A 24,929-nucleotide genomic window follows, 5' to 3' on the forward strand; every position below is an offset into this window, starting at 1 on the left:
AAAAGGTGACTTTGGCCAGGTACAGTAGCTCACACCTGCAATTCCAGCACGTTGGGAGGCTGAGACGGGAAGATTGCTTGAGCACAGGAGTTCAAGACCAGCCTGGGCAACATAGTGAGCCTGTGTGTCTACAGAAAATTTTTTAAAAACTAAACAATTAGTCTAGCATGGTGGCATGTGCCTGTGGTCCCAACTACTTGAGAGGCTGAGATCGGAGGATCGCATTCGAGGCTTCAGTGAGCCATGATTACGCCATGCACTCCAACCTGGGTGACAGAGAGAGACGCTTTCTCAAAAAAAGAAAAAGAAAAACAAAGCACATTGCCCAGATCCCCTCCCATCCCTACAGACCTGGCTTCTCTATAGATGGGCCAGGAATCTGCATTTTAGCCATATTTTAACCCAAGACCCTCTCCCCTGTTTTATGAATGTGCCGTCATTGATTTAACTGACCTTAGCAGTAGACATTTGGATTGTCCCCAACTGGGGGCCTCTATAAACCGTAATACAACAGACCACCCTGAGGGGCCACCTTCACCCACCTGTTCTGTATTTCCATGGGACAGACACCCAGGCCTGAGATGGCTCAGTCAAAAGGCGTGTGCCTTTTTCTATCAGGGCATGTGGTTTAAGCCCCGTGGTTCTCAAAGCTGGTCCCTGGGACAGCAGTGGCAGTATCACCTGGGCACTCGTTAGAAATTCACATTCTTAGGCCCTACCCAGATCAACGGAATCAGAAGCCCTGGGCGTGGGGCCTGGCAATCTGCATTTTCACACGGTTCCAGGTGACTCTGGACAGTATGAAATATGCTCAGGTCTGAGAACTCCTGCTCCACAGCCACGCTGTTCAGTACTGCAGCCACCAGCCATGTGTAGCTTTTTAAGTTACATTAACTGAAATCCAACAACATCTAAAAATTAGTTCATCAGAGTTTGGGTGGGGGGTGGCTCATGCCTGTAATCCCAGCACTTTGGGAGGCTGAGATGGGAGGATTGCTTGAGTTTAGGAGTTTGAGAGCAGCCTGGGCAACATAAAAATAAAAAAAGAAAAAGAATAAAGAAAAATTAGTTCCTAGTGGCACCAGTTGTATTTCAAGTGCTCAGCACCGTTTTGGCAGTGACTATGGTGTTAGCATGGATAGAACATTACCACCAGCGCAGACAATTCTATTGACTGCATTGTTCTAGAATTTTCCAGAAGAGACCAAGGCAGGCAGATTGTCTGAGGTCAGGAGTTTGAGACCAGCCTGGCCAATATGGTGAAACCCCATCTCTACTAAAAATACAAAAATTAGCCAGGCGTGGTTGTGCGTGCCTGTAATCCCAGTTACTCAGGAGGCTGGAACAGGAGAATCACTTGAACTTGGAAGGTGGAGGAGGTTGCAGTGAGCTGACATCACGTCACTGCACTCCCACCTGGGCAGCCAGACTTCCTCAAAAAAAAAAAGGAAAGGAAAGGATGACTCACCCCTCCCATCCCCTTTCATGCTCTCACCCTCCTTTTACTTAAGAAATATCAGAGAAAAAAGAAACACACAGGCATAAGAGGGGCCCAGGAGCCAGGAGTTCGGGAGCTCCTTGAAACGGGTCATTGAATTCCTTATGGACTCTTTGAGGTGCAGACTTATTTTTGGGAGTGGTGGGGAGGGAAGAGCCCGCTTTTCCTCATGGTCTTGTTCTCTCTGAGCAGGAGGAGATCATGCTCTTGCGATCCCAGCAGAAATCATCCCACGATGACAACCGCTCTGTCCTGAGACAGCTGGAGGTGAGACCAGGATCGGGAGGGAGGGATGCGGGAGCTTCTGTTGTGTGTCTCTGTCTGACGGGAGCTTCTGTCTGTCCGTCCGTTGATTCTCAGGAGCAGTAAGAGGTCTGCCCCATGACTCGAGGCTGGCCGGGATCATATCCAGACATGTTCTGATCTTTTGTACCGGGCACCTTCTGCTATGGTGTCATTGTAGAAGTCTGTCTCTTCATTCTAAAGGCTCCCCCATTTCAGAGTCCAGCCCTGGCTCTTGGGCCTGCAATTCCACCCCCGATGGGTTCCTTCCAGATGGATCTCTGCCTCTTTCCTTCTTTCTTCCCCTTGTCCTGCCTGTGCCCTGTTCTCAATCACTAATGACAAATGCACACGTTTCTGAAGTAATGACCATGTATGAGGCAGCGGGCTAAGAGCTTGGCTTGTGCTTTCACTGGGTCCTGACAGCAACCCGATGAGGCAGGTGCTATTGATCTCGCCGTTACAGATGCAGAAACTAAGGGTCATGGAAATTAAGTCACTTGACCAACATCAGGGAGCTGGGATATTCTACCAGATTTGAGTTTTATTCAACTGCTAGTAACAGGGACTCCAAATAACAGTGGTTGAAGCAAGATACAAGTTTATTTACTTTAAGAAATAAGTCTGCCAGCCTGTGGAACCCTGTCTCTACTAAAAATACAAAAATTAGCCAGGTGGTAGTGGCACGCACCTGTACTCTCAGCTACTCAGGAGGCTGAGGCAGGAGAATCGCTTAAGCCTGGGAGGTAGGGGTTGAAGTGAGCTCAGACCATGTCATTGAACTTCAGTCTGGGTGACAGAGTGAGAACCCATCTCAAAAAAAGAAAATAAAAAAGGAAATAAGTCTGGAAATAGGCACTTCAGGGCTGATATGGCACCTTCATGATGTCATCAGTGATCCAGGCTCCATCTGTCTTTCTGTTTTGCCATTCTTCGTGTGTGACTTACATTCCAAGGGTATCTTGTGGTTGCATCATAGCTGCCACAGATCCAGCCATCGCATATACATTCCAGATAGGAAGAAAATGGGAGCTGCAAAGAAAAAAAAAAAGGACTCATTAGAAGAGTCAGCCAGTTTAAAAGTTCTTTCCCAGAAGTCTCCGACAATGTAAATATCACTGTATTTACACTTCATTGGCCACCCCTATTGCAGGAGAGGTTTGGAAATGTAACTTTCTAGTTGGTCACATTGCTGCCCTAAATACAATCAGGCTTTTGTTATTAAGATATAAGGAGAGAGTGCATAGCAGATGTCTGACAAAGACCTGGGAACTGCGCTGCAGAGTCATTTCCCTTCCATTCTCTGTGGCTTTTTTTCCAGCCTTTTTTCTGTCTGACACGCACCTGGGAAACAGGGCTGGCCACTAGGTGTTATTCTCCTTTGAGCCACTGGATGGCAGCAAACACATGCTGCCCATTGAGGTGCTCAGAGTGGCATCTCCTGGGTGTCTGAGTATGGGGAATAACAGGCTTCCAGGCAGGGTCAGGTCTACGGAGGCCCTCCCCAAGCTGGGCGGGTGACCATCACTCAGGGCTACCCAGAATCGACTCTTGGGGTTGAGACTGGTGCCCCTCTACATCTTGGGGTTTTGAAGAGGCTGACCAGTCAACCCCAAACATCTCCCCAGCTCTGCCCGAAGCCCCTCCACTGCCCGCAGCCCCTCCGCTGCCCGCTGCCCCTCCACTGGTGGAAGCCCCTTCACTGCCCGCAGCCCCTCCGCTGCCCGCAGCTCCTCCACTTGCAGCCCCTCCGCTGGCGGAAGCCCCTCCACTGCCCGCAGCCCCTCGGCTGGCGGAAGCCCCTCCGCTGCCCACAGCCCCTCTGCTGGCTCTTTGTTGCTTTGGCTTTAGCATGACTCTGGGGGCTTCTTTTCAAATGCAGATACTCTAAGCAGGAGAATTGGCCTCTTTTTTTTTGCCAATCAGTTTGAGCTTTATGAGGTTGCTCAGGTTAGCCTTGAACTGATGACCTCGCCTTCGCGAGCGCCATGACCTCCGGCGGGAGCCACTTTGGACCCCCCCCTTTTTTTTGAGACGGAGTCTGGCTCTGTCACCAGGCTGGAATGCGGTGGCATGATCTCGGCTCACTGCAACCTCTGCCTCCCAGGTTCAAGCGATTCTCCTGCCTCAGCCTCCAGAGTAGCTGGGATTACAGGCGCGTGCCACCACGCCTGGTTAATTTTTTGCATTTTTAGCAGAGACGGGGTTTTACCATGTTGGCCAGGCTAGTCTCCAACTCCTGACCTCAGATGATCCGCCTACCTTGGCCTCCCAAAGTGCTAAGATTATAGGCGTGAGCCACTGTGCCTGGCCAGAATTGGTCGATAGCAATGGACTCACAGGTGTTTCTTAGCCCTGCTAAAGATCACTTCCACCTGCTCTGTTCTTGAAGCCCTTTATTACATCATCTCCTCCCCCTTTGGGAGAAGTGGTGGGACCACATGCATCATAGGAGGGGTTTGCATAGGAATTCAGCAACCAAGCTCTAGGAGCCTGGATATGACTTGCAGAAAAGTCACTTTCTAGCTGTCTGACTTTAAGATAGTGACTCAACCTCTCTGAGCCTCAGTTTCCTCATCTGTAAAATGGGGATAATAATCATACCTACTTCTTAGGGCTGTGAAGGTTGAATAAAATCACACATGTATACATTTGGCACATTGCAGTGCAGAGAGCTGTACATTGTAGCGGTTATTGTTGTTGTTTATCATGTGAACCAGAAAAATTCTAAGTCGCCCTCACTTTGTTACTAAATCATTGCCCAAGTAGAGTTGAGCGGCAAGGTCAAGCCTTTGGAGGTGCTCAGGGCAGGGAAGTAAACATGAGTTTCCCTTTCCTCTCTGACCTTAACATTGCTCATCTGAAAACTGGACTGGTTGGGAACTGAGTTCAGATGATGAGTGTGAAGTACCCGGAATGTTTTAGGAGCCAGACACGTGTTATCACCATCACATCAAGCTGAATACTGACTTTTAAAAATGAATCCTGTGATTTTCTAATGTGATTTTTAATGCACTTTTATTATAATTTGTTTATTTTTTGAGGCCGAGTCTTGCTCTGTCGCCCAGGCTAAAGTGCAGTGGTGCGATCACAGCTCACTGCACCCTCCACCTCCCAGGTTCAAGTGACACTCCCAACTCAGCCTCCCAAGTAACCGGGACCACAGGCACGCACCGGCACATCTGGCTAATCTTTTATTTCTAATTGAGGCAGGGTCTTGTTATGTTGTTATGTTGCCCGGGCTGGACTCAAACTCCTGGACTCAAGTGATCCTCCCACCGCAGCCTCCCAGCATGTGGGGATTACAGGTGTGAGCCCCTATGCCTGGCCTAATGCCCCTTTAGAGAGGGCCACTCTTCTGTCATATGGGAACTTTGCAGCCCTGGGGACTGGACATTTAGTAGCCGGGCAGAAGAAGAGGCCTGATGTGCTGGTTGAGAGACTGAGTTCCATTCCTCGCTTCCTTCTCCTGGCCATGTGCCTTGGGCCCTCAGTTTTCTCACCTGCAAAATGGAGGTGTGAATAGGGCCGACCGCTTGTGATTATATGGAAAGCTGAGGCATGAGAATTGTTTGAACGTGGGAGTCAGAGGTTGCAGTGGGCTGAGACTGTGCCAGTGCACTCCAGCCTGGGCGACAGAGTGAGACTCTGTCTCAAAAAAAAAAAAAATTGTAATCCTGTACACATGTAGACACCCATATACACATGTGAGTGAAGCAAAACTTACACTGAACAACATCTACCCTTACAGCCCCCAATGTACACCAGTATTTTCTCTTTTCTTCCTTTCTTTGCTATTCTATTTCGTTCCGTCAAAATTCGATGGAAGCCCATTTAATTGATCTCACACCCCCTCAGAGGTTTGAAAACCAGTGGTTTGAGGCCCTGACCCCAGAAAGTCCCAGACACCCTGTCCACTGAAAAGTGGGTGGGAACTGGGGTCTGCCGCCAGGATAAACTGAAGAAGACCACGGAGGAGGCAGATACGTATGAGAGCAAGTACAGGGAGGTGAGCAAGGCCTTGGAGCTACTCAAGAACTCAGTGGAGAAACTGTTCAAGAAGATAAACGGTGATGCCACCGAGATCCGGGTGCAGTTAGGGGAGACGGGGGACGTCACGGACATCAACCTTCCGCAGTATTTTGGTGAGTCAAGCTGGGGCCCATTGGACTCTTAGGAGCCATTTCCAGAACTTTCTGTGACTGGGCATGAGGACTTGCTCTTACCGAGTAGTGAGCTTGGTGGCCAAGGGCGTGGGCACTAAAGCCAGCCTGCCTGGGTCTGAATCCTGGGTCTACCCTTAGTAGCTCTGGAGCCTTGAGCAAGTTTCTTTTTCTTTTGTTTTGAGACAGGGTCTTGCTCTGTTGCCCAGGCTGGAGGGAAGTGGCGCAACCACGGCTCACTGCACTCGCAACCTCCTGGGCTCAGGCAATCCTCCCACCTCAGTCTCTTGAGTAGGTGGGACTACAGGCAGGTGCTGCCATGCCCAGCTAAATGTTTGTGTTTTTTGTAGAGACAGGGTCTTGTCACATTGCCCAGGCTGGTCTCAAACTCCTGGGCTCAAGTGTTTCACCCTCCTTGGCCTCCCGAAGTGCTGGGATTATAGGTATGAGCCACCGCGCCCAGCCAGGGAAGGTTTCTGAACCTCTCTGTGCTTCAGATTTTTGATCTACAAAAATGGGTATCTTTTAATGCCTTAATTTTTTAAAAAAAAATTTGGTTTAAACTCAGTATCTATCTCAGAGACTGTTGGGAGACTTAAATACATGTATAGTTATTAGAGAAAAATGCTATGATCATCTCAATAAATGCAAAAGAAGCATTTGATAAAATTCAACATCCATTCATGGTTATAAAAAAGAAAACTCTCAGCAAACTAGAACTAGAAGGAAATGTTCTTAACTTGATGAAAGACATGTACAAAAATCCACCCAAAACTAGGCCAGGCACGGTGGCTCTGTCTGTAATCCCAGCACTTTGAAAGGCCAAGGTGAGCAGATCACTTGAGGTCAGGAGTTCAGGACCAGCTTGGCCAACATGGTAAAACCCGTCTCTACTAAAAATACAAGAATGGTGGTGCATGCCTATAGTCCCAGCTTGGGAGGCTGAGGCAGGAGGATTCCTTGAACCCAGGAGGTAGAGGCTGTAGTCAGTCAAGATTGCACCACTGCACTCCAGCCTGGGCAACAGATTAAGACTCCATGTCAAGCAAACAAACAAAAAACACTGAAAACTATAGCAAACCTCATCCTTCGTGGTGGGAAGTGAATGTTTTTCTCCTAAGATCACGAACAAGGCAGGGATGACTGTGTGTTGTCGCCATGCCTATTCAATGTTGTACTGTAGGCCCTAGCCAATGCAATAAAGCATGAAAAAGAAATAAAAGGCACACAGATTAGAAAGGAAGGAATAAAGTACTCAGCGTAGTGCCTGCATAGAGCAAAGCTATTAACAATCACATGGATTTCTAGCCATTGGCCCTAAGCTCAGTGGACAGGGAGAGACATGCTTGCAGAGATCCTAACAATTTGGAATGAATGACTTTCACTGCTCCTAGAATTAAACCTCAGACTCTTTTTTTTTGAGACAGAGTCTTACTCTGTCACTAGGCTGGAGTACAGTGGTGTGATCTCAGCTCACTGAAACCTCTGCCTCCCTGGTAAGTAATTCTCCTGCTTCAGCCTCCCAAGTAGCTGGGACTACTGGCTTATACCACCACGCCTAGCTAATTTTTGTATTTTTAGTAGAGACGGGGTTTCACCATGTTGGCCAGGATGGTCTCGAACTCCTGACCTCAAGTGATCAGCTATAGCAGCAGTCTGGATAGTGTGAGATTTATTCAGAAAACATATCCAAATCCAGTAGTTACTGAATCAGACAATGAACATCTGGATGGCAAGGGCTGCCTCCAGTGGTCTGTTCAGGTGTTGAACGTGGCTTTCCCTCTGTCCCTGCAGACACACAGAAGCTCTGGTAGTGCAAGGGCCACGTTCGCGCTGCCAGTGTTGTCATTGTTTAGCCTTTCCTCCATTGCATCCTTAGCGCCTAGCATGCTGCCTGGTGTGGTAGGCCTCGAGTAATCATTTGAGAATGAATGAATGAATGAATGAATGACTCTTATGACTGCAGGAGGCTACAGAGCTACAGTGCAAGGGGATGTCCCCTGAATGAAGCAGGTCAGGGAAGCATTTCTGCAGGTGGCAAGGAGTTGTGTTTTAAAACACCTCTAGGGGGTTTTTCAGGGAAGTGCATAGGGAAAGGCATGCTGGCAGAAGGAACAGCATGAGCAAAGGTGTGGAGACTTGAAACAGAGCACTGGGCAGGCCAGGAGTTTAAGGTGGGGCTCCCAATTTTTAGTGTAACCTGGTATTTCTCAACCTTCTTTTCATTATCATCCTGCTTAGGAGCCTCTCTAGACATACTTTGCCTAATTGCCCTCCTTATAAATGTAATATTTTAATATCATTGAGATACTGTATGTCTGCTTATGCCCCGTGTGTATCTGTGTTTATACATTAAGGAATGAGAGGCCAGGCGCGATGGCTAACACCTGTAATCCCAGCACTTTGGGTGGCCGACACAGGAGGATAGCTTGAGCCATGAGTTCGAGACCAGCCAGACCCGGTGTCTACAAAAAAAATACAATAATTAGTGGGGCCTGGTGTCATGTGCCTTTGGTCGCAGCTACTCAGGAGGCTGAAACAGGAGAATTGCTTGAACCTGGGAGTTTGAGGTTGCAGTGAGCCAAGGTCGTGCCATTGCACTCCAGCCTGGGTGACAGAGCCAGACCTTGTCTCAAAAAAAAAAAAGTAGTCAGAATTCTTTTCCTCTCAAGGAGCAAATTTCAGCCCTAAGGGTGAGGAGTGATGTTATCCTGTTGAGAATACCAGGCGTCATCCCAGAGAAAGCCTTGTCCTTATCAGAGCCCAGATACCGCACCCCTGTACTTCCTCCTCCTCCCCGCCCTCGGCAGCGGCAGCGGGGGCACCGCCCCAGTGGCCCCAGGCCCAGGTCTCTCAGCAGCCATCTTGGTCCTGTTTCTTGTTCTGCAGCCATCATTGAAAAGAAGACCAACGACCTGCTGCTGTCGGAGACCTACAGGCGCATCCTAGAAGCGGAAGGGGCAGAGACCGAGGTCCTGCCATCCTTCGCCAACCCTTTCTGGGGCGGCTCTGCCCTCCTCAAGCCCCCAGAACCCATCAAAGTCATCCCCCCAGTGCTGGGGGCTGACCCCTTCAGCGACAGGTTGGAAGATGGTGAGTTCTCTCTCTCCCGATCTGTGCAGGTTGCTAGGAAACCTGTGCCGTCGGGTCTGGGGAGGCTGTGTCCAGGTGCCCAAGAGGGTCTGCAGTGTCGAGCCTCAGTTTCCCTTCTTTATGAGCCCTTGCAGCCCACCAGCTCCCTTGAGTGCCCTCTTGGCTGTGGCTACTTGATGTCATTTGCTTGGGGACTTTTCTCTCTATGATGCTAGGGTGACACAGATCCTGAAGTTTAGTTATTTTGGATATTTTTAAAAGTCACAACTACCTTTTGATCATTTAAAATGAACCTTAAAATATCAAAAGTTTGCAAATTGGCAAGTTGTGGATAGACAGGGTTTCCAGACTCTGTGTCTCATGCTCACCCTATCTGTGCTCCTCAGTCTTACTCACCCATGACCTCCCTTACTTTCCCTGACCCACTGTGCCCCCGAGGCCCCATTCTCGGCCCCTCCCCATTTTTGTCCCCTAACCCCACGATTGAAGCAGCTTCAATGTGGTCCATGCCAGAAGCCAGACGCTCAACTGTGGCTCTTCCCACACTGGTGCATTGATCCTCCTTCCGTTCCAAGGAAGAAACTCACTCATCCTCATGTGGGGAGCCAGGCCCTCGCTCTGAAGGTGGGAATCAAATTGTCCTCATCTTTTTAGAGAGCAGTCTGGCCATGTATATGGGAACCGGTCCTTCTAGAAGGACTTATTCAAGGGTTGAAGATGAAAGGTGAAGTGAAGGCTGTTCATTGCAGCCCCAAACCAGAAACAAATATAATGCTGAAATCAGGTGCAGCTCATCCACACACTCAGTGCAATTCGGAGCAGCCCCCAAAAGAAGGCACGGGGCCAATATGAAAGGACTGGGAAGGTGCCCTGGATATTAAGACAAAAAGGGAAACAGTCAGTTGTACGACAGCTGTCTGGGCCTCCTGGGAAGTACCGTATTGTATGATCCCTTCTTTCTAAAAACATTCTGTACATATGCACGAAATACACAGGTACACACACACGTGTGTTTGTACATATATGTGTATGTGTGTGTGTGTGTATATATATACAGTGTGTATATATGTGTATGTGTGTGTGTGTGTATATATATATATACAGTGTGTATATATGTGTGTGTGTGTGTGTATATATATACAGTGTGTATATATGTGTGTGTGTGTGTGTATATATATATATACAGTGTGTATATATGTGTGTGTGTGTGTGTATATATATATATATATACAGTGTGTATATATGTGTGTGTGTGTGTATATATATATATATATACAGTGTGTATATATGTGTGTGTGTGTGTATATATATATATATACAGTGTGTATATATGTGTGTGTGTGTGTATATATATACAGTGTGTATATATGTGTATGTGTGTGTGTATATATATATATACAGTGTGTATATATATATATACAGTGTGTATATATGTGTGTGTGTGTGTATATATATATATACAGTGTGTATATATGTGTGTGTGTGTGTGTATATATATATATATACAGTGTGTATATATGTGTGTGTGTGTGTGTATATATATATATATATACAGTGTGTATATATGTGTGTGTGTGTGTGTATATATATATATACAGTGTGTATATATGTGTGTGTGTGTGTGTATATATATATATATACAGTGTGTATATATGTGTGTGTGTGTGTATATATATATATACAGTGTGTATATATGTGTGTGTGTGTGTATATATATATATATATACAGTGTGTATATATGTGTGTGTGTGTGTGTATATATATATATATATATATACAGTGTGTATATATGTGTGTGTGTGTGTATATATATATATACAGTGTGTATATATGTGTGTGTGTGTGTGTATATATATACAGTGTGTATATATGTGTATGTGTGTGTGTATATATATATATATACAGTGTGTATATATGTGTGTGTGTGTGTGTATATATATATATATACAGTGTGTATATATGTGTGTGTGTGTGTATATATATATATATATACAGTGTGTATATATGTGTGTGTGTGTGTGTATATATATATATATACAGTGTGTATATATGTGTGTGTGTGTGTGTATATATATATATATACAGTGTGTATATATGTGTGTGTGTGTGTGTATATATATATATATACAGTGTGTATATATGTGTGTGTGTGTGTGTATATATATATATACAGTGTGTATATATGTGTGTGTGTGTGTGTATATATATATATATATATACAGTGTGTATATATGTGTATGTGTGTGTGTATATATATATATATATACAGTGTGTATATATGTGTGTGTGTGTGTGTATATATATATATATATATACAGTGTGTATATATGTGTGTGTGTGTGCCAGTTCTCAGCCAGGGGTGATTTCCCCTTCATGGGATATTTGACAGTACCTGAAGATATTTTTGGTTGTCACAACTGAAAGTGATGGGGTTGCTGTCATCTAGTGGCCAAGGATGCTGCTAGAAATCTCACAACACACAGGACAGCACTTTACAACCCTGATATGTAATAAGATATATGTAAAATGAGAGAGAGAGAGGGAGGAGAGGGAGAGAGGAAGGAAGGAAGGCTCAGAGGCAGGAAGAGGAGGAGGAGGAGGAGGACGAGGAGGGAGGGGCGGTGAAAGAAAGGGAAGGAGGAAGGAGGAAGGTTTTTAGATTATGCATAAAAATCAGAGGTGTATTAGCCGTCTGGTACAGTGGGTAATTCTGGATGCTGCTTTACAGAGAACTTTGCATTTCTAAGTTAAACAATTCTGTATTGTTTGAAATTTTCTCTTACAATGACCTTGCATGACTTTAGTAATTAGAGAAATAAAATCTTTTTTTTTTTGAGACAGTCTCGCTCTGTCACCAGGCTGGAGTGCAGTGGCGCAATCTCTGCTCACTGCAACCTCCGCCTCCTGGGTTGAAGTGATTCTTCTGCCTCAGCCTCTGGAATAGTTGGGACTACAGGCGCCCACTACCATGCCCAGCTAATTTTTGTATTTTTAGTAGAGACAGGGTTTCACCATGTTGGCCAGGCTGGTCTCCATCTCTTGATCTTGTGATCTGCCCGCCTCGGCCTCCCAAAGTGCTGGGATTACAGGCATGAACCACCATGCCCAGCTAAAAAATCAGTTTTTTAAAAGCTGCCCCCATTCTCTGAGCAGCATTTTAAGTGTGCAAAGGATGGAGGGAGAGACCCTCAATAAGCACACGTGCACACACATGCACACACACGTGCACACATACACACACACATGCACACAAACGCACACATGCACGCACCCACACACACATACACAGAGATCCTGTGTGTTTCAGCTGAGGAGACTGAAACGTAGCAGGAGTGGAAGCTAGGTCTGATGCCACCCATCTTAGCACAACTTCCACAGCCCTTTCAGTTCCTAAAAGGTTATGGGGAGCAGTGGGCAGAGCTGCTGGTAAAGTTGTCCTCACAAGGTCAGAAATGTACAGATACTGTCTTCACATCTATTCAGGGGAATATTGACGAACTTTAGGTTCTCCCAGCCCACAGGGAGATTGCAGGGACTATAGGTGTGAATTAGAAGAGAGGCCACTTCTGGGAAATTAATTAGGAAAAGGCGCCCCTTCTGGTATATACAGCTCTGCAGTCAAGTGGGGGCTGGATTTCAGCCCATCCGTCTACCCGGCTGCTCTAGGTGTCTTTGTGCAGTGCATTGCCTGAACAACTGCACTTTGTGACTCTGCCTCCTTCACAGTAAGCCAAGCATTCTTCACATCCTCCTTTGGGAGAAAACTAGTCATTGTCTGGGCAGCCCCGAGATGTATGTTTCTGTTCATTCTCCCCCTCCTTGAAACCTGAGAATTTCTGTGCTCCACTCGCCAATGTTACGGAGGGACGCCAAACCAGGCTTGGCCATCCCTGCCTTGGGCAGAGAGACAGACTCACTGAGAAGGAAGCCCCAGCCCTGGGTTTGATTTCCCAGCACCTCACACAAATCTGGTCTTGGTGCAGTGGAACAGCCCCTGGACCACAGCAGCCTTCGGCAGCTGGTGCTCGACAATTACATCCTGAAGGAGAATCGGATTAAGGAGATGCGCGGAGACAGCCTGCCCGAGAAGGCAGATGACCTCAGGCCCAGGAAGACGGCAACCGTGTGAGGCGCATGGGTCGGGCTGCCTTTGCACCGTAACCGAAAGAATAAATGTTTTGTTCTGTAGCCTTGTACTTGTCACACACGTTACTAAGGGCTTTGGGTGCTGGGGCCACCTCTGGGCTGGGGTGGAGGAGCAAGAAGTAAAAGCAGGAACAGGGGGCGGGAACAGGAGGTGGGAACCTTGTGAGGCCATCACAGCCCCTGGGAATCTCTGAGCTGGAGGCCAGCACAGGCCACCCCCAGCCATGTAGAGACACAGATGCAGATGTGGTCCACCAGATGTAGTGGGGACTAGCCTAGGGGCAGGGCCATGCTGGAGCCAAACTGTGGATCCTGAGACTCCACTGGCCACCCGGGGCGTGGCCAACACTCGCAGAAAGGAAGCTGGGGATGTCCCGGATCTGCTTCTCTGGGTGTGTGTGTGTGTGTGTGTGTGTGTGTGTATGTGTTTGTGTTTCTGGGTGTCTGTGTCTCTGTGTGTTTGTGTCTGTGTGTCTGTATCTCTTTGTGTATCTGAGTGTGTCTCTGTGTGTCCATATATGTGTGTACCTATGTGTGTCTCAGCATATCTGTGTGCATCTCTATATGTTGCTGTGTCTCTGTCCCTGTATGTCTCTGCATGTCTGTATCTCTGTGTGCATTTCTGTCTCTGTCTTTGTCTGTGTCCCTGTGTGTGTCTGTGTGTCTGTGTGTGCATCTCTGTATCTCTGTGCATCTCTGCATGTCTCTGTCTCTGCGTGTGTCTGTCGTGGGTGGGCGTGTCACTGTGGAGCCGAGTCCAGAGTGTCTTGCCCAGAACCACACACGGCCTTGGAGTGTCCTGAGTCCTGCCTTCTCAGTGTGGGACTGCATCTCTGACTACAGGAGCAGTGTAGGAGGCTCTCCGCCTGGGCCGACTCTGGAGTGCATGGAGGCTATGAGGGGGGAGGGGCGTCACAGGGTGTGGAGCATCCTGGGTTGTGGGGGTGGGGCAGTGACTCCCCTGGGTCCCTGCCCACGCAGCCTGCTGTGAAAGGGGCCCCTGGTCTCTGCAGCCAGGAGATGGTTTCATTCGTCCTGTTGATGGCTCAGCCCTGAGATCCTCCCATGGGCGACGCTGTTGTCACTGTCAAGCCTTGAGGACTGGCCCCAGCTGTGGCTCCTCCGACCTCCTGGGCCCTCCTGCCTTTGCTGTGACCCCAGCTCCACTCCCTCACCCAATTTCAGCTTGTTCCCATCATGTCATTGACTTGGGCTGTGTCCTGGGTTCTTGGGTTCTTGAGATTCTCTCTTTTTTTTTTTTAGACGGAGTTTCATTCCTGTTGACCAGGCTGGAGTGCAGTGGCGCAATCTCAGCTCATGGCAACCTTCACCTCCCGGGTTCAAGCGATTCTCCTGCCTCAGCCTCCTGAGTAGCTGGGATTACAGGCCCCACCACCACGCCTGTCTAATTTTATATTTTTATTAGAGACAGGCTTTCTTCATGTTGGTCAGGCTGGTCTCAAACTCCTGACCTCAGCTAATCTGCCTGCCTCAGCCTCCCAAAGTGCTGGGATTACAGGAGCGCCTGGCCGGACTCACTCTCTCTCTCTCTTTTTGAGATGGAGTTTGGCTCTGTTGCTCAGGCTTGAGTGATCTCAGCTCAGCGAGTGGCTCAATCTCGGCTCACTGCAATCTTGCCTCCTGGATTCAAGTGATTCTCTTGCCTCAGCCTACTGAGTAGCTGGCATTACAAGTGCCTGCCATCAGGCCTGGTTAATTTTGTAGTTTTAGTAGAGACAGGTTTTGCCATGTTGGCCAGGCTGGTCTCAAACTCCTGACCTCAAGCAATCTGCCCAACTCAGCCTCCCAAAGTGCTGGGAGGGTTCTTGGGATTCTCTTGAGAACTTGAAGTGCCCAAAGTCCACTCCCTGCTTCTTCTCAGGTTTTCCTCCAGGGAATCTCCCCTCCCATCTCCAGGCTGTGTGGTTCAGGAGGGCTCTGATTTCAGCCCTAGCACAGGCTGATCAGCTGAGCCAGGCCTGCCCATCAGAGCACTGCCCCTGCCAGTCCACTGTGATGGGCTCAGGGGTGTCAGGTGCCCCGGAGGGACCCCATGAGGGCCTGTTCTGATGTTTGTGTGGAGCTGGGAGAGAGAGGAGTGTGCCCTTCTAGGATTGCTGAGTGGCTGGAAAGGGGGCAGGAGCTACTCTTAACTATTTTGCGACTGCCAAGAGCGGAGCAACATGACAGAAAACAGAGGCTTCCCCAGCCTCCGAGGGCACTGCCTGGGATCCTGGATGCAACTGTGCCTGAAGCCCCTGGACTTCTTAGTGATTTGAACCTATTCCTTTTTTTCTTTTCTAAGAGAGAGTCTCACTCCGCCACCCAGGCTGGAGTGCAGTTCACCACAGCGTTGACCTCCTGGACTCAGGCGATCCTCCCACCTCAGCCTCCTAGGTAGCTGGGACCACACATGCACACCACCATGCCTGGCTATTTATTTTTTTGTAGAGATTGGCTCTCACTATGTTGGTCTAGGCTGGTCTCAAACTTTGGGGCTCAAGCGATCCTCCTGCCTCAGCTTCTCAAAGCACTGGCATCACAGGTGGGAGCCACCACACCTGGCCCTGTTTGTTTCTTACACTGGGACTCTTGCAGCCATAATAGGCCTGAACGCTCCAACCATGAGGGTGGGCACTCAAAATCAAGGGTCAGTTCACATCCAGGCCCGGGCCCCAGATGGGGCCAGAAATCAGTACCACTCCCCATGTTTGCTGGGGAAGAAGTACAGACGGCTTCTACTTTATCTGAAACTAGAAATCACCCTCTTAGGATTAGCAGGTGTGATTGCTATTGAACAACCTATGTTCCTACTATGTGTCAGGCCATTTCCTCCTTGTCACTGTCACTTGCAGGAGAAGCATTCTGATGGCATCCCAAGGGAAGGATGTCATGGAACCAAGGGCCTCTAAATGCTTGAGCTCTTTGGAACAGAGGGCTGTGGTGTCCAGTTAACATTCCAGTAAAACGTGGTCCTTGATAGAAATAGTCCTGAGTGGCTGCAAAGGTCTATCTTAAGTAAAGAGTCACCAAGATTCAATAATAACGACTGCAAGGCCATCACTAGCTCCTCTGCCTTTGCCTTCCTTACTCAAGGCACTGTCTGTCAGGGGAATGTCATGACCAAATACACGACCTCCTGTTTATTGGAACATGGCCTCTGGATGGATTTCCATCTGTAGGATATGTGGCCACAAGGTAGCTGTAGCCACCCAGGCTGCAAAGAAGATGGAGATGGACAAACGGGGCAGCCACACAGCTAACAGACCAGGGTGGGGACAGAGGTGGTACTCGCAGGAGAGAGAGGAGGGCAGGGTGCAGTAAAGGGTCCCCTCCTAGTCCTTCTCTTCTCCATGGGTGATGATGTGCACCAGGTTCTTATAGTCCAAGTTGCCAGTCACATCAGGAGGGAAGGCGGCGAACATCTGGTCAATCTGCAATGAACCAGCAGGATGTGCTGACGTTGAGGGGAGGGGAAGCAAGATGGAGGGTGGGGGGACTGTGGACGGGCCTGAGTGGAATGGACAGCTGTGGGGCAGGGGATGGGAACCTGGGCCACTCAGAACGTCCTCCGGGAAATGACTTCCCTAGCTCCTTCAGGGCCCCCTGGCACAAGGCCATGCCCTTTCTGGGGCAGCCCACAGCCAGCAGATCGGGTTGGTGTGGGGCTATAAAGGCGTGACCATCTCCCCCGACTTGGGACCTCTCGGGAGAGCTGTGGCATGATCTCCCTCCCTGGAGAGTCAGCGGTGCGGGTCTTTGGGCCTGAATCTTGGCTCAACTTCCTCCATGCACTTTTCCTTCCCTGCCCTTCCCTGTTCTTCCTTCCTTGACACCAAGGGCCCTCCCAAGTAAACATCCTGCAGAGTTGTCCCTGGAAACACAGCCTTTCACCGGGATTAAGCAGGGCGCAAACTCAAGGGTTCCAAGGGGCTGGGCAGGTTATATAAGGGAGCAGGATGGGTCCTGTGGCCAAATAAGAATGTGGCAATAATTTCAGGCTCTAAACAGGTCTCTGTGCATCGTGAGGAAGGCAGAACCTGAAGTCACGCAGACCTACGTTTGAGGCCAGGCCCTGGCATGTACTATTAGTGTCGTTATTTTATTTTACATTTTATTTTTGAGATAGAGTATTGCTCTCCTGCCTAGAGTGCAGCAGATGGAGTGCTGTGGCATGATCTCAGCTCACTGCAATCTCTGCCTCCCAGGTTCAAGCAATTCTCGTGCCTCAGCCTCCCAAGTGGCTGGGAGTCCCGGTGTCCACCACCATGCCCAGCTAATTTTATGTTTTTAGTAGAGGCAGGGTTTTATCATCTTGGCCAGGCTGCTCTCAACTCCTGGCCTCAAGTGATCTGCTTGCCACAGCCTCCCACGATGCTGGAATTACAAGCGTGATTGCTGTAATTTTAGACAAGTGACTTGACTTCCCTGGGTCTCAGGTGTCATTTGTAAAATGACAGTTATGCTAGTCCCTGCCTCATAGCGGGGCACAGAATGGAATGAGGCCAGAGCTCAGAAGATGATATCTGCTTCTCTGTCAGTGTGGGGTCAGGGGTGCTTTGGGCAAGAGGGGGAGATGGAGCCCCCTGAAGGTTGAACCCAGGAGCTAGGGTGCAGGGAGTGCTCGAAGGACCACATTACCTCCTCCTTGGAAAACCTCTCCGCCTGCGTGGTCAGCATGTCCCGAACGCTGCAGAGAGAGGAAAGTAGGTGTTGGTGTCAGGTGTGTGTGTGTGTAGGTGGGCAGGGGCAAGCAGGGAACCCCCCTCCTCCCCACAGACCCCACTCACTAATCAGCCTTTAGCACCCCTTTGCCTTCCGGGTCAAACACTTTGAATGCGTTGAGTATGGTTTCCTCAGGGTCCGCTCCTGAAACGGAACACAGGGCTTACATGTACTGGGGGTGGCTGGGAACCAGTGGCACCCCAGGCAGTGGGACCCAAGTCTCCCCATGGAGGGAAAAGACCCTGCTTTCATTTGATCACTGAGTAGCTGTATATGGAAAGAGAGGGCCGAGGACCCAAGGTCAAACGTGATCTAGATGTGAAAGCCTGGGATTCCAATCTTAACTCACACCCTTGCTAGCTCTGTGGCCTCAGACAAGTGACTTTCTGTCTCTGAGTCTCAGTTCCCCATCTGTAAACTGGAGATAAGAATAGAGCTTACCTCCTAGTTGCTATTAAGGGGGATACTGCATATAAAGAGGCTAGTGTGAGGTTTGACTTAGGTAAGTCTTGGAGCTGTGCTTTTTGTTTTATTTTTTTATTTTGAGGCAGAGTCTCACTTTTACCCTGGCTGGAGTGCAGTGGCACAATCTCAGCTCACTGCAACCTCCACTTCCTGGGTTCAAGTGATTCTCCTGCCTCAGCCTCCTGAGTAGCTGGGACTACAGGTGCATACTACCATACCCCGCTAATTTTTTTGTGTTTTTAGTGGAGACGAGGTTTCACCATGTTGACCAGGCTGGTCTCGAACTCCTGACCTCAAGTGATCCTCCTGCCTCAGCCTCTGAAAGTGCTGGGATTACAGCCATCAGCCACTGCGCCCGGCCAAGTTGCTGTTTTTATTATTTTTTCCAATGGTGCTTTATCTCTTTGAAAGCTAACCATCTTCTGCCAGCCCCTCTGAAGACACACACACACATACACACACACACACACACACGCACACAAACTTACCCTTAAGTTTCTCCCCAAACATTGTGAGGAACACAGTAAAGTTAATTGGACCTGGAGCCTCCTTGATCATTTCATCAATTTCTTCATTTTTCACGTTCACACGCCCTAGGGTAGGAAACACACACTCAGGTTCTCCAAACTGGGGAAGAAAGAGCCATCATGACACTACCACTGGCTCCTTGGATTCCACCTCAAGAAATCTAGTCCAGAAATAATCAGAGATGGGGTGGATGGAAGCAAAGATCTTATGTGAGAAGATGTTCTTGACAGTGTTATTTATAAGAACCAAATGACTGAAAACAACCTGATGCGGGAAGGGGTTCATTATTTTTTTTTCTTCTGGATAGGATCTAGCTCTGCCACCCAGGCTGGAGTGCAGTGGTGCAATCTCAACTCACTGTAACCTCCGCCTCCTGGGTTCAAGTGATTCTTGTGCCTTAGCCTCCCAAGTAGCTGGGATTGCAGGTGCACGCCACCACGCCCAGCTAATTTGTGTGTGTGTGTGTGTGTGTGTGTATATATATATATATATATATATGAGATATGGTTCTGCCATGTTGCCCAGGCAGGTCTCAAAGTCCTGGGCTCAAGTGATACTCCGGCCTCGGCCTCCCAAAGTGCTGGGATTATAGGTGTGAGCCACCACACCTGGTCAGTTTGTTATATTTAAAATAGTGTCTTCAGAACCTGGAACATTTGATGTAGAGATTTTCATTTTTCACTTAAATAGGAAAGGCTCATATTCACTGTTGGAGGCAGGAGAGACAGATCAGGATAACCTGAGGGAATTTTTCAAGTTAACCCTGCTGTAACCTACAGCCTTGGCTATTCCAATTTACCTGCTCTAGTCCTGCCACAAGCCTACCTTTGTGCAAATAAGAAAAATCTGTCACTTTTTAAGCCAAGGTATGTTTTAAGTATAAAAAGCTACACTCACTGAACTATTCGCAACCTGCACGGCTGTGTATGGCTGCCCCGAGTTCTAAGGTCAGGAGTAAGTGGCAGCGGTGGGTAGCAGATTGGACATGTATATTTTGAAGAAACTCCATGTTACTCACATTCACACTGTTGAGATGATACACTTTAGAAGAAGAATTCAAAACAGAATGATTCTAATAATTTAAAAAACTAAAACCCAAACCAAACAGACATGTCTAGAGAGACTTAGAGAAAAGAAACTGAAACGTTCACAATGGAATATGACCTGCTGGGTGACGTTGCTTTCTCCTTTATACTTTTCTGCATTTTCTCCATTTTCTGCTGTGAGCCGGCATTACATTCAAAATCACGCAAAAAAGTTATTTCAAGAGAAAAAAGGTATGTGAAGCTACTCAAGGACTAAACACCCCTTTCACATCCCCTGAAACTGGTCTTAAAGGTCAGTTGCGGTGGAGTTGTCTCTCTGGGAAATGACACCATCTTGACCTTTGCTGATGGTCCCACCTCCTGCCCCTCATGGATGTGGGATAAAGAGACCCTCCTGCAGGGGTGGGGGAGGTGACATACCAAGGGCAGCAAAGGTGTCTCTCAGATCGTTCTTGTCGATGAAGCCATCCCTGTTCTGGTCCATGATGGTGAAGGCCTGGGGAAGGGAAGTGATTGGCAGCTCAGCCTGGGAGAAACTGGCAGAGTTGCCCACGAGGTTGGGCCAGGGACTTCGCAGGAGCAGGATCCTGGGATCTTCAAAGATCCTGGTAGGACCTCACATCAAAAGTCAACAACTAATCCAATAGTTTCTTCAAAATGGAAGGCCTCATATGGCCCAGCCATTCCGCTGCTAGATACATAGGCAAGAGAATTGAAAGCATGTCCACCTAAGAGCCTGTACACAAAGCCGGGTGCGGTGGCTCACGCCTGTAACCCCAGCACTGTGGGAGGCTGAGGCGGGTGGATCACTTGAGACCAGGAGTTCAAGACCAGCCTGGCCAACATGGTGAAACACCGTCTGTACTAAAAATACAAAAATTAGCCAGGTGTGGTGGGACATGCCTGTAATCCTAGTTATTCCGGAGGCTGAGAGAGGAGAATCGCTTGAACCTGGGAGGTGGAGGTTGCAGTGAGCTGAGAATGGGCCACTGCACTCCAGCCTGGGCAACAGAGGGAGACTCTGTCTCAAAAACAAACAAACAAACAAAACTAAATGAGGAATCATGGCTATGTTTTTTGAGTTCTTTGCATCCTCCACCCATGGCCCCCGGCAGCTGATTCTGGAGGTTGGAGCAGAGTGAGGGAAAGAGGCGGGTGTAGCTTTCTCCCTGGAAAGCAATTATCTCAAGTTCCGATATGACACTTGTCTCAGGAATTTCTCTTTCCCTATGGGACACGGCACTCCTGCAGTCTGAATGTTAGGGCGGACACAGGTACAACACCCAAATGGTTTCCCCTTTGATATAAAGCACACTGGAGTGGGGCGCGGTGGCTCACACCTGTAATCCCAGCACTTCGGGAGGTCAAGTCAGGAGAACTGCTTGAGCCCAGGAGCCTGAGACCAGCCTGGGCAACACAGGGAGACCCCATCTTTACAAAAATCACAAAAAATTAGCTGGGTGTGGTGGTGTGCATCTGCGGTCCGAGCTACTCAGGAGGCTCAGGTGGGAGGATTAATTGAATCTGCGAGATTGAGGCCGCAGTGAGCCGTGATTGTGCCACTGCACTCCAGCCTGGGCGACAGAGTGAGACCCTGTCACAGAAAAAGAAGAAAAAAAGCAGACTGATTTCTTTAGCATCATTTTAGCATAGCTCCCTCTGGAGAGCCAGGTGGGAGGGGGATGAGTCAGTGTGAGCCCTCACGGCTGCTGGAGAATGAATTCAGAGCCGGTCCTTCCAAGCTCCTGTGCGGTTTGGTCTAACTGGTACTTGGGTTCTTTTTAGAAGGTCCGTTGCCATCGAATGCGATGGGGTTTCAAACAGGGCTAGTGGTTAATAATCAAAGACTGTAAAATTTAAAACCCTGAAGATACTGCTTTTCATCCCTCAGACTGGTTTAAAAAAAAAATTATGACTATTAACACCCAGCGCCGATGGAACTGAGGGGAAAAGGCGCTCTCCTCCCGAGGCTGCTGGGCGTAGGAGTGAGGGCTGTGCGGACCAGCGGCTCTGTCTGGTTTTAGTTCTTTTGTTGTGGTTGTTTTAAGTTCCTTTGAGGCAGCAGTTCTGCTTTTAGGAATTTACCCCTGAAGAAATAACCAGAGATACAAACAAAGAGGTGTTACTTATAACAGTAAAACATTATCAACAAATGGCACATTTAACCATAGGAAACGGTTTAAATACATGATAGGAAATGTTAATGGTGAATTTCTCAAAGAAAAAAATGCAGGTAGCAATCAGTGGGCATAGATGATGGTAACTTTGTTTAATAAATATATACGTAGATAACAACAATGGCTTGAAGGGCATATACTAAGCTGCGAACTGATTATCTCCCAGCAATAGAATTGTAGGTAATTTTTATTTCCTTTTTTGTGCTTTTCTGAAAAATTTTCTGACATTTTTTAACAAGGAATATATTTTATTTTGATAATCAGTGAAGTTATTAAAAATAGTTTCTTTAAAAAATTTACACATCCATTCAGGCCGAATTTGGGATTGTTTGGAGGATGGAAGCAGCTAGTCAAAGGCCCCTGCTGGGAATCTGGGACAAAAGAAGGGTTCCCTCTCACAGCGGGTTTTCCATCCAGGCGATGATTCAACAGCGGCACCCACCTCCTTGAATTCCTGGATTTGGGTCTGTTCGAACATGGAGAACACGTTGGAGTTGCCCTCGACTCTCTTCTTTGCTTTCTTAGGTGCCTGGGGGAAAAAAGCATCGATTAAGAGAGTGAGAGGCTGGGAGTCAGAAAGCTAGGTCAGGCCCTTTCTCTGGGTGAGTGCCTCTCTGTTGCAGGGCCCAGCTGCTCATCTGTGAAATGGGGGTACAGCGCCCACACTCAGATCTCAAAATGGTGATGCTGGAGGGAGCAGAGGACACCACATGAAGTTTCTCCAGAGACCCCCAGTCCTGGTGGATCGCAAGTGTCTGTGCATCTTGCAGTGGCTCCTTCGCCAACTGGGAGAAGGCACAGGTGTGTCCCTGGGGATCGAGGCCACAGCTGCGGATCACCCCTGCAGGATCCAGCTGCTTATGTTCTGACGCATTTCAGTAAAGGCTCAGTAATGCACAGAAGGAGAATTGATCGGAGGGAAGGAAAAAGTCAGGCTCACTAAGCCATGATGAAATGACAGTTCTTCAAGGTGTTAAAACCCAACTGCGCCCCACACCCCACAATTTTCCCTTGATCCAAATGGCAGCAAAACCTCCTCTCTGAATTCTCTGTCCCTGCACCATGTCAACAAGGCAGAGAAGAGCGAGATCACCTTTCTTCCCCACCCCACTTCTCTCTGACTTTAAATAACAGCAAATGCTTCAATACTGTACATACGTATTATTTCATTCTCATAACTGCTCTGTCAAGTGGACACTATTATTATCATCCCCATTTTACAGGGGAGACAACTGAGACTGAGAGAGGTTGGGTCACTTGCCCCAGATCACACAGCCATACACACACAAAAGGCAGAGCCGGAGTTGAACTTGGGCATTTCGACTCCAGCGGTCCTGACCCTAACCACTCTCTCTCCTGTGCTAACCCCGATGTGGGGGCTGCCCGTTTCAGGAGGGAGACACCTGAACCAGCAGCACAGAAAGAAAGGTTTTAAATTTGCAAGTTCAAAAAGTGAAAACAAAACCATTCTTTTTCCCAGATGCCTGAACAAGAGAAAAGAATTACAATTTGATCCTTAAAAGCGTTCAATCCCATTTTGCAGGCCCTGAGAGTTATTGATTCCTCGAGAGGTCAGTAGACAAGGCATAAAAAAGCCAACTCTCTTATTTTGTGTTTGTGAGTCCCCAGGAGCTGCTGTTATTTGTGGCCTATCGGGGCATTGATTGGGGTTCCTCTGTGCGCGCTGCCAACGGGGCTTTTTCCACGAGGGGCTGGACGCTTTGAGAGCCGCCTTCCTCCCGCTCCGCTGTGGTCCCTTCCGCTCCTCGCCCACCCGGCACCATCAACTCCTGGAGCCCTCGTACTCACCATGGTGGAAGGGACCCAGCACTGCCTCCCGAGAAGAATTCCACACTCCGCCCAGCCCTCCACAGCCCGGGAACAATAAATACTTCCGCCCCATGTTTAAAAATAACCCCATGACCGCTTTTGGCAGTCGTAGGTGAGGCGGACACCACCTAAGGCCCCCCCACCCCATGCCGTTCTTCTGAAGTAAGGGTGGCTCACTTGCCACTGGGTGACACGTGAGCCCCCAAAAAGGCATTCAAGGTTAAAGAGGCAGTAGCTGGGTCATGGTCACGGGGCGAGATGCTGCGCGCGCTCTGCAGTGCTTGGGCCTGGGACACTTGTGCTTGTCAATTTTGAGAAAGAGAGTGTCAGGGACAGGAGACTGCTAAAACGCTCTGTTTCATCGGCCTGGGTCTGGCCTCAGGGCCTTTGCACCTGTGTGCCCTCTACCTGGAATGCCTTTCTGTCCATCACCACAAGGCTCCTTCCTGCACTGCCTGCCCTGCCTCTCTGCTCAGACGCCACCTTCCTAATGAAGCCTCTCTGGCCACACTATTTAAAATAACCATGAAGGCTGGCTCTGTGGCTCATGCCTGAAATCCCAGCACTGTGGGAGGCCAAGGCGGGAGGATTGCTTGTGCCCAGAAGTTTGGGACCAGCCTGGGTGACATAGGGAAAATAGGGAGACACCTGCCTCTGCTTAAAAAAAAAAAAAAAAAAAAAAAGCTGTGCATGGTGGTGCATGCCTTTAGTCCCAGCCATTCAGGAGGCTGGGACAGGAGGACCACTTGGGCCTGGGAGGTTGAGGCTGTAGTGAGCCATGATCACACCACTACACTCCAGCCTGGGTGACAGAGCAAGACCCTGTCTCAAGACAAACAAACAAAATATCCCCGCCCCCCTTCATCTCCCTTCTCGTCTTTGTTTCTCTGCGCAGCGTGAGAAGGTGCCTCACACTCTGCTGCGCACTGACTCATTTCGTTCAGTGTCCATGGAGCGTCAGTTCAGAGGCGGGGGA

General features: G+C 48.6%; 2 protein-coding genes across 3 annotated transcripts in view; one reads left to right on the forward strand and one right to left on the reverse strand.

Moving 5' to 3' along the window:
• CCDC63 (coiled-coil domain containing 63) overlaps positions 1-13,224 on the forward strand; it is a 46,885-nt gene extending 33,661 nt beyond the window's left edge. For both annotated transcript variants that reach the window (XM_035257596.3, XM_078337274.1), the window contains exons 9-12: positions 1,691-1,765; positions 5,733-5,925; positions 8,833-9,036; positions 13,020-13,224. In XM_035257596.3, the coding sequence (XP_035113487.3) occupies positions 1,691-1,765; positions 5,733-5,925; positions 8,833-9,036; positions 13,020-13,165 (618 nt within the window). In that variant the 3' untranslated portion in view covers positions 13,166-13,224. The remainder of the gene's footprint in view (positions 1-1,690; positions 1,766-5,732; positions 5,926-8,832; positions 9,037-13,019) is intronic.
• Positions 13,225-16,310: 3,086 nt separating this feature from the next.
• On the reverse strand, positions 16,311-23,985 carry MYL2 (myosin light chain 2). Its single transcript, XM_002753014.7, has 7 exons — positions 23,933-23,985; positions 22,566-22,652; positions 20,367-20,442; positions 18,861-18,965; positions 17,973-18,051; positions 17,824-17,872; positions 16,311-16,616 (listed from the first exon to the last, which is right to left on the reverse strand). Exons 1-7 carry the CDS (start codon positions 23,933-23,935, stop codon positions 16,518-16,520), a joined length of 498 nt encoding a protein of 165 aa, XP_002753060.1. The 5' UTR covers positions 23,936-23,985; the 3' UTR covers positions 16,311-16,517.
• Between the last annotated feature and the right edge of the window lie 944 nt (positions 23,986-24,929).

Source organism: Callithrix jacchus, chromosome 9 (assembly GCF_049354715.1).
Source record: "Callithrix jacchus isolate 240 chromosome 9, calJac240_pri, whole genome shotgun sequence".
NCBI lineage: Eukaryota > Metazoa > Chordata > Mammalia > Primates > Cebidae > Callithrix > Callithrix jacchus.

Excerpts from the sequence above, each read along its gene's own strand:
- MYL2 (XM_002753014.7), bottom strand. Across the intron at positions 17,873-17,972 it reads GGGGTGCTAAAGGCTGATTA|CGTTCGGGACATGCTGACCA; the intron begins GTGAGTGGGGTC and ends CTCTCTCTGCAG. Across the intron at positions 16,617-17,823 it reads AGAGGTTTTCCAAGGAGGAG|ATTGACCAGATGTTCGCCGC; the intron begins GTAATGTGGTCC and ends GGTTCATTGCAG.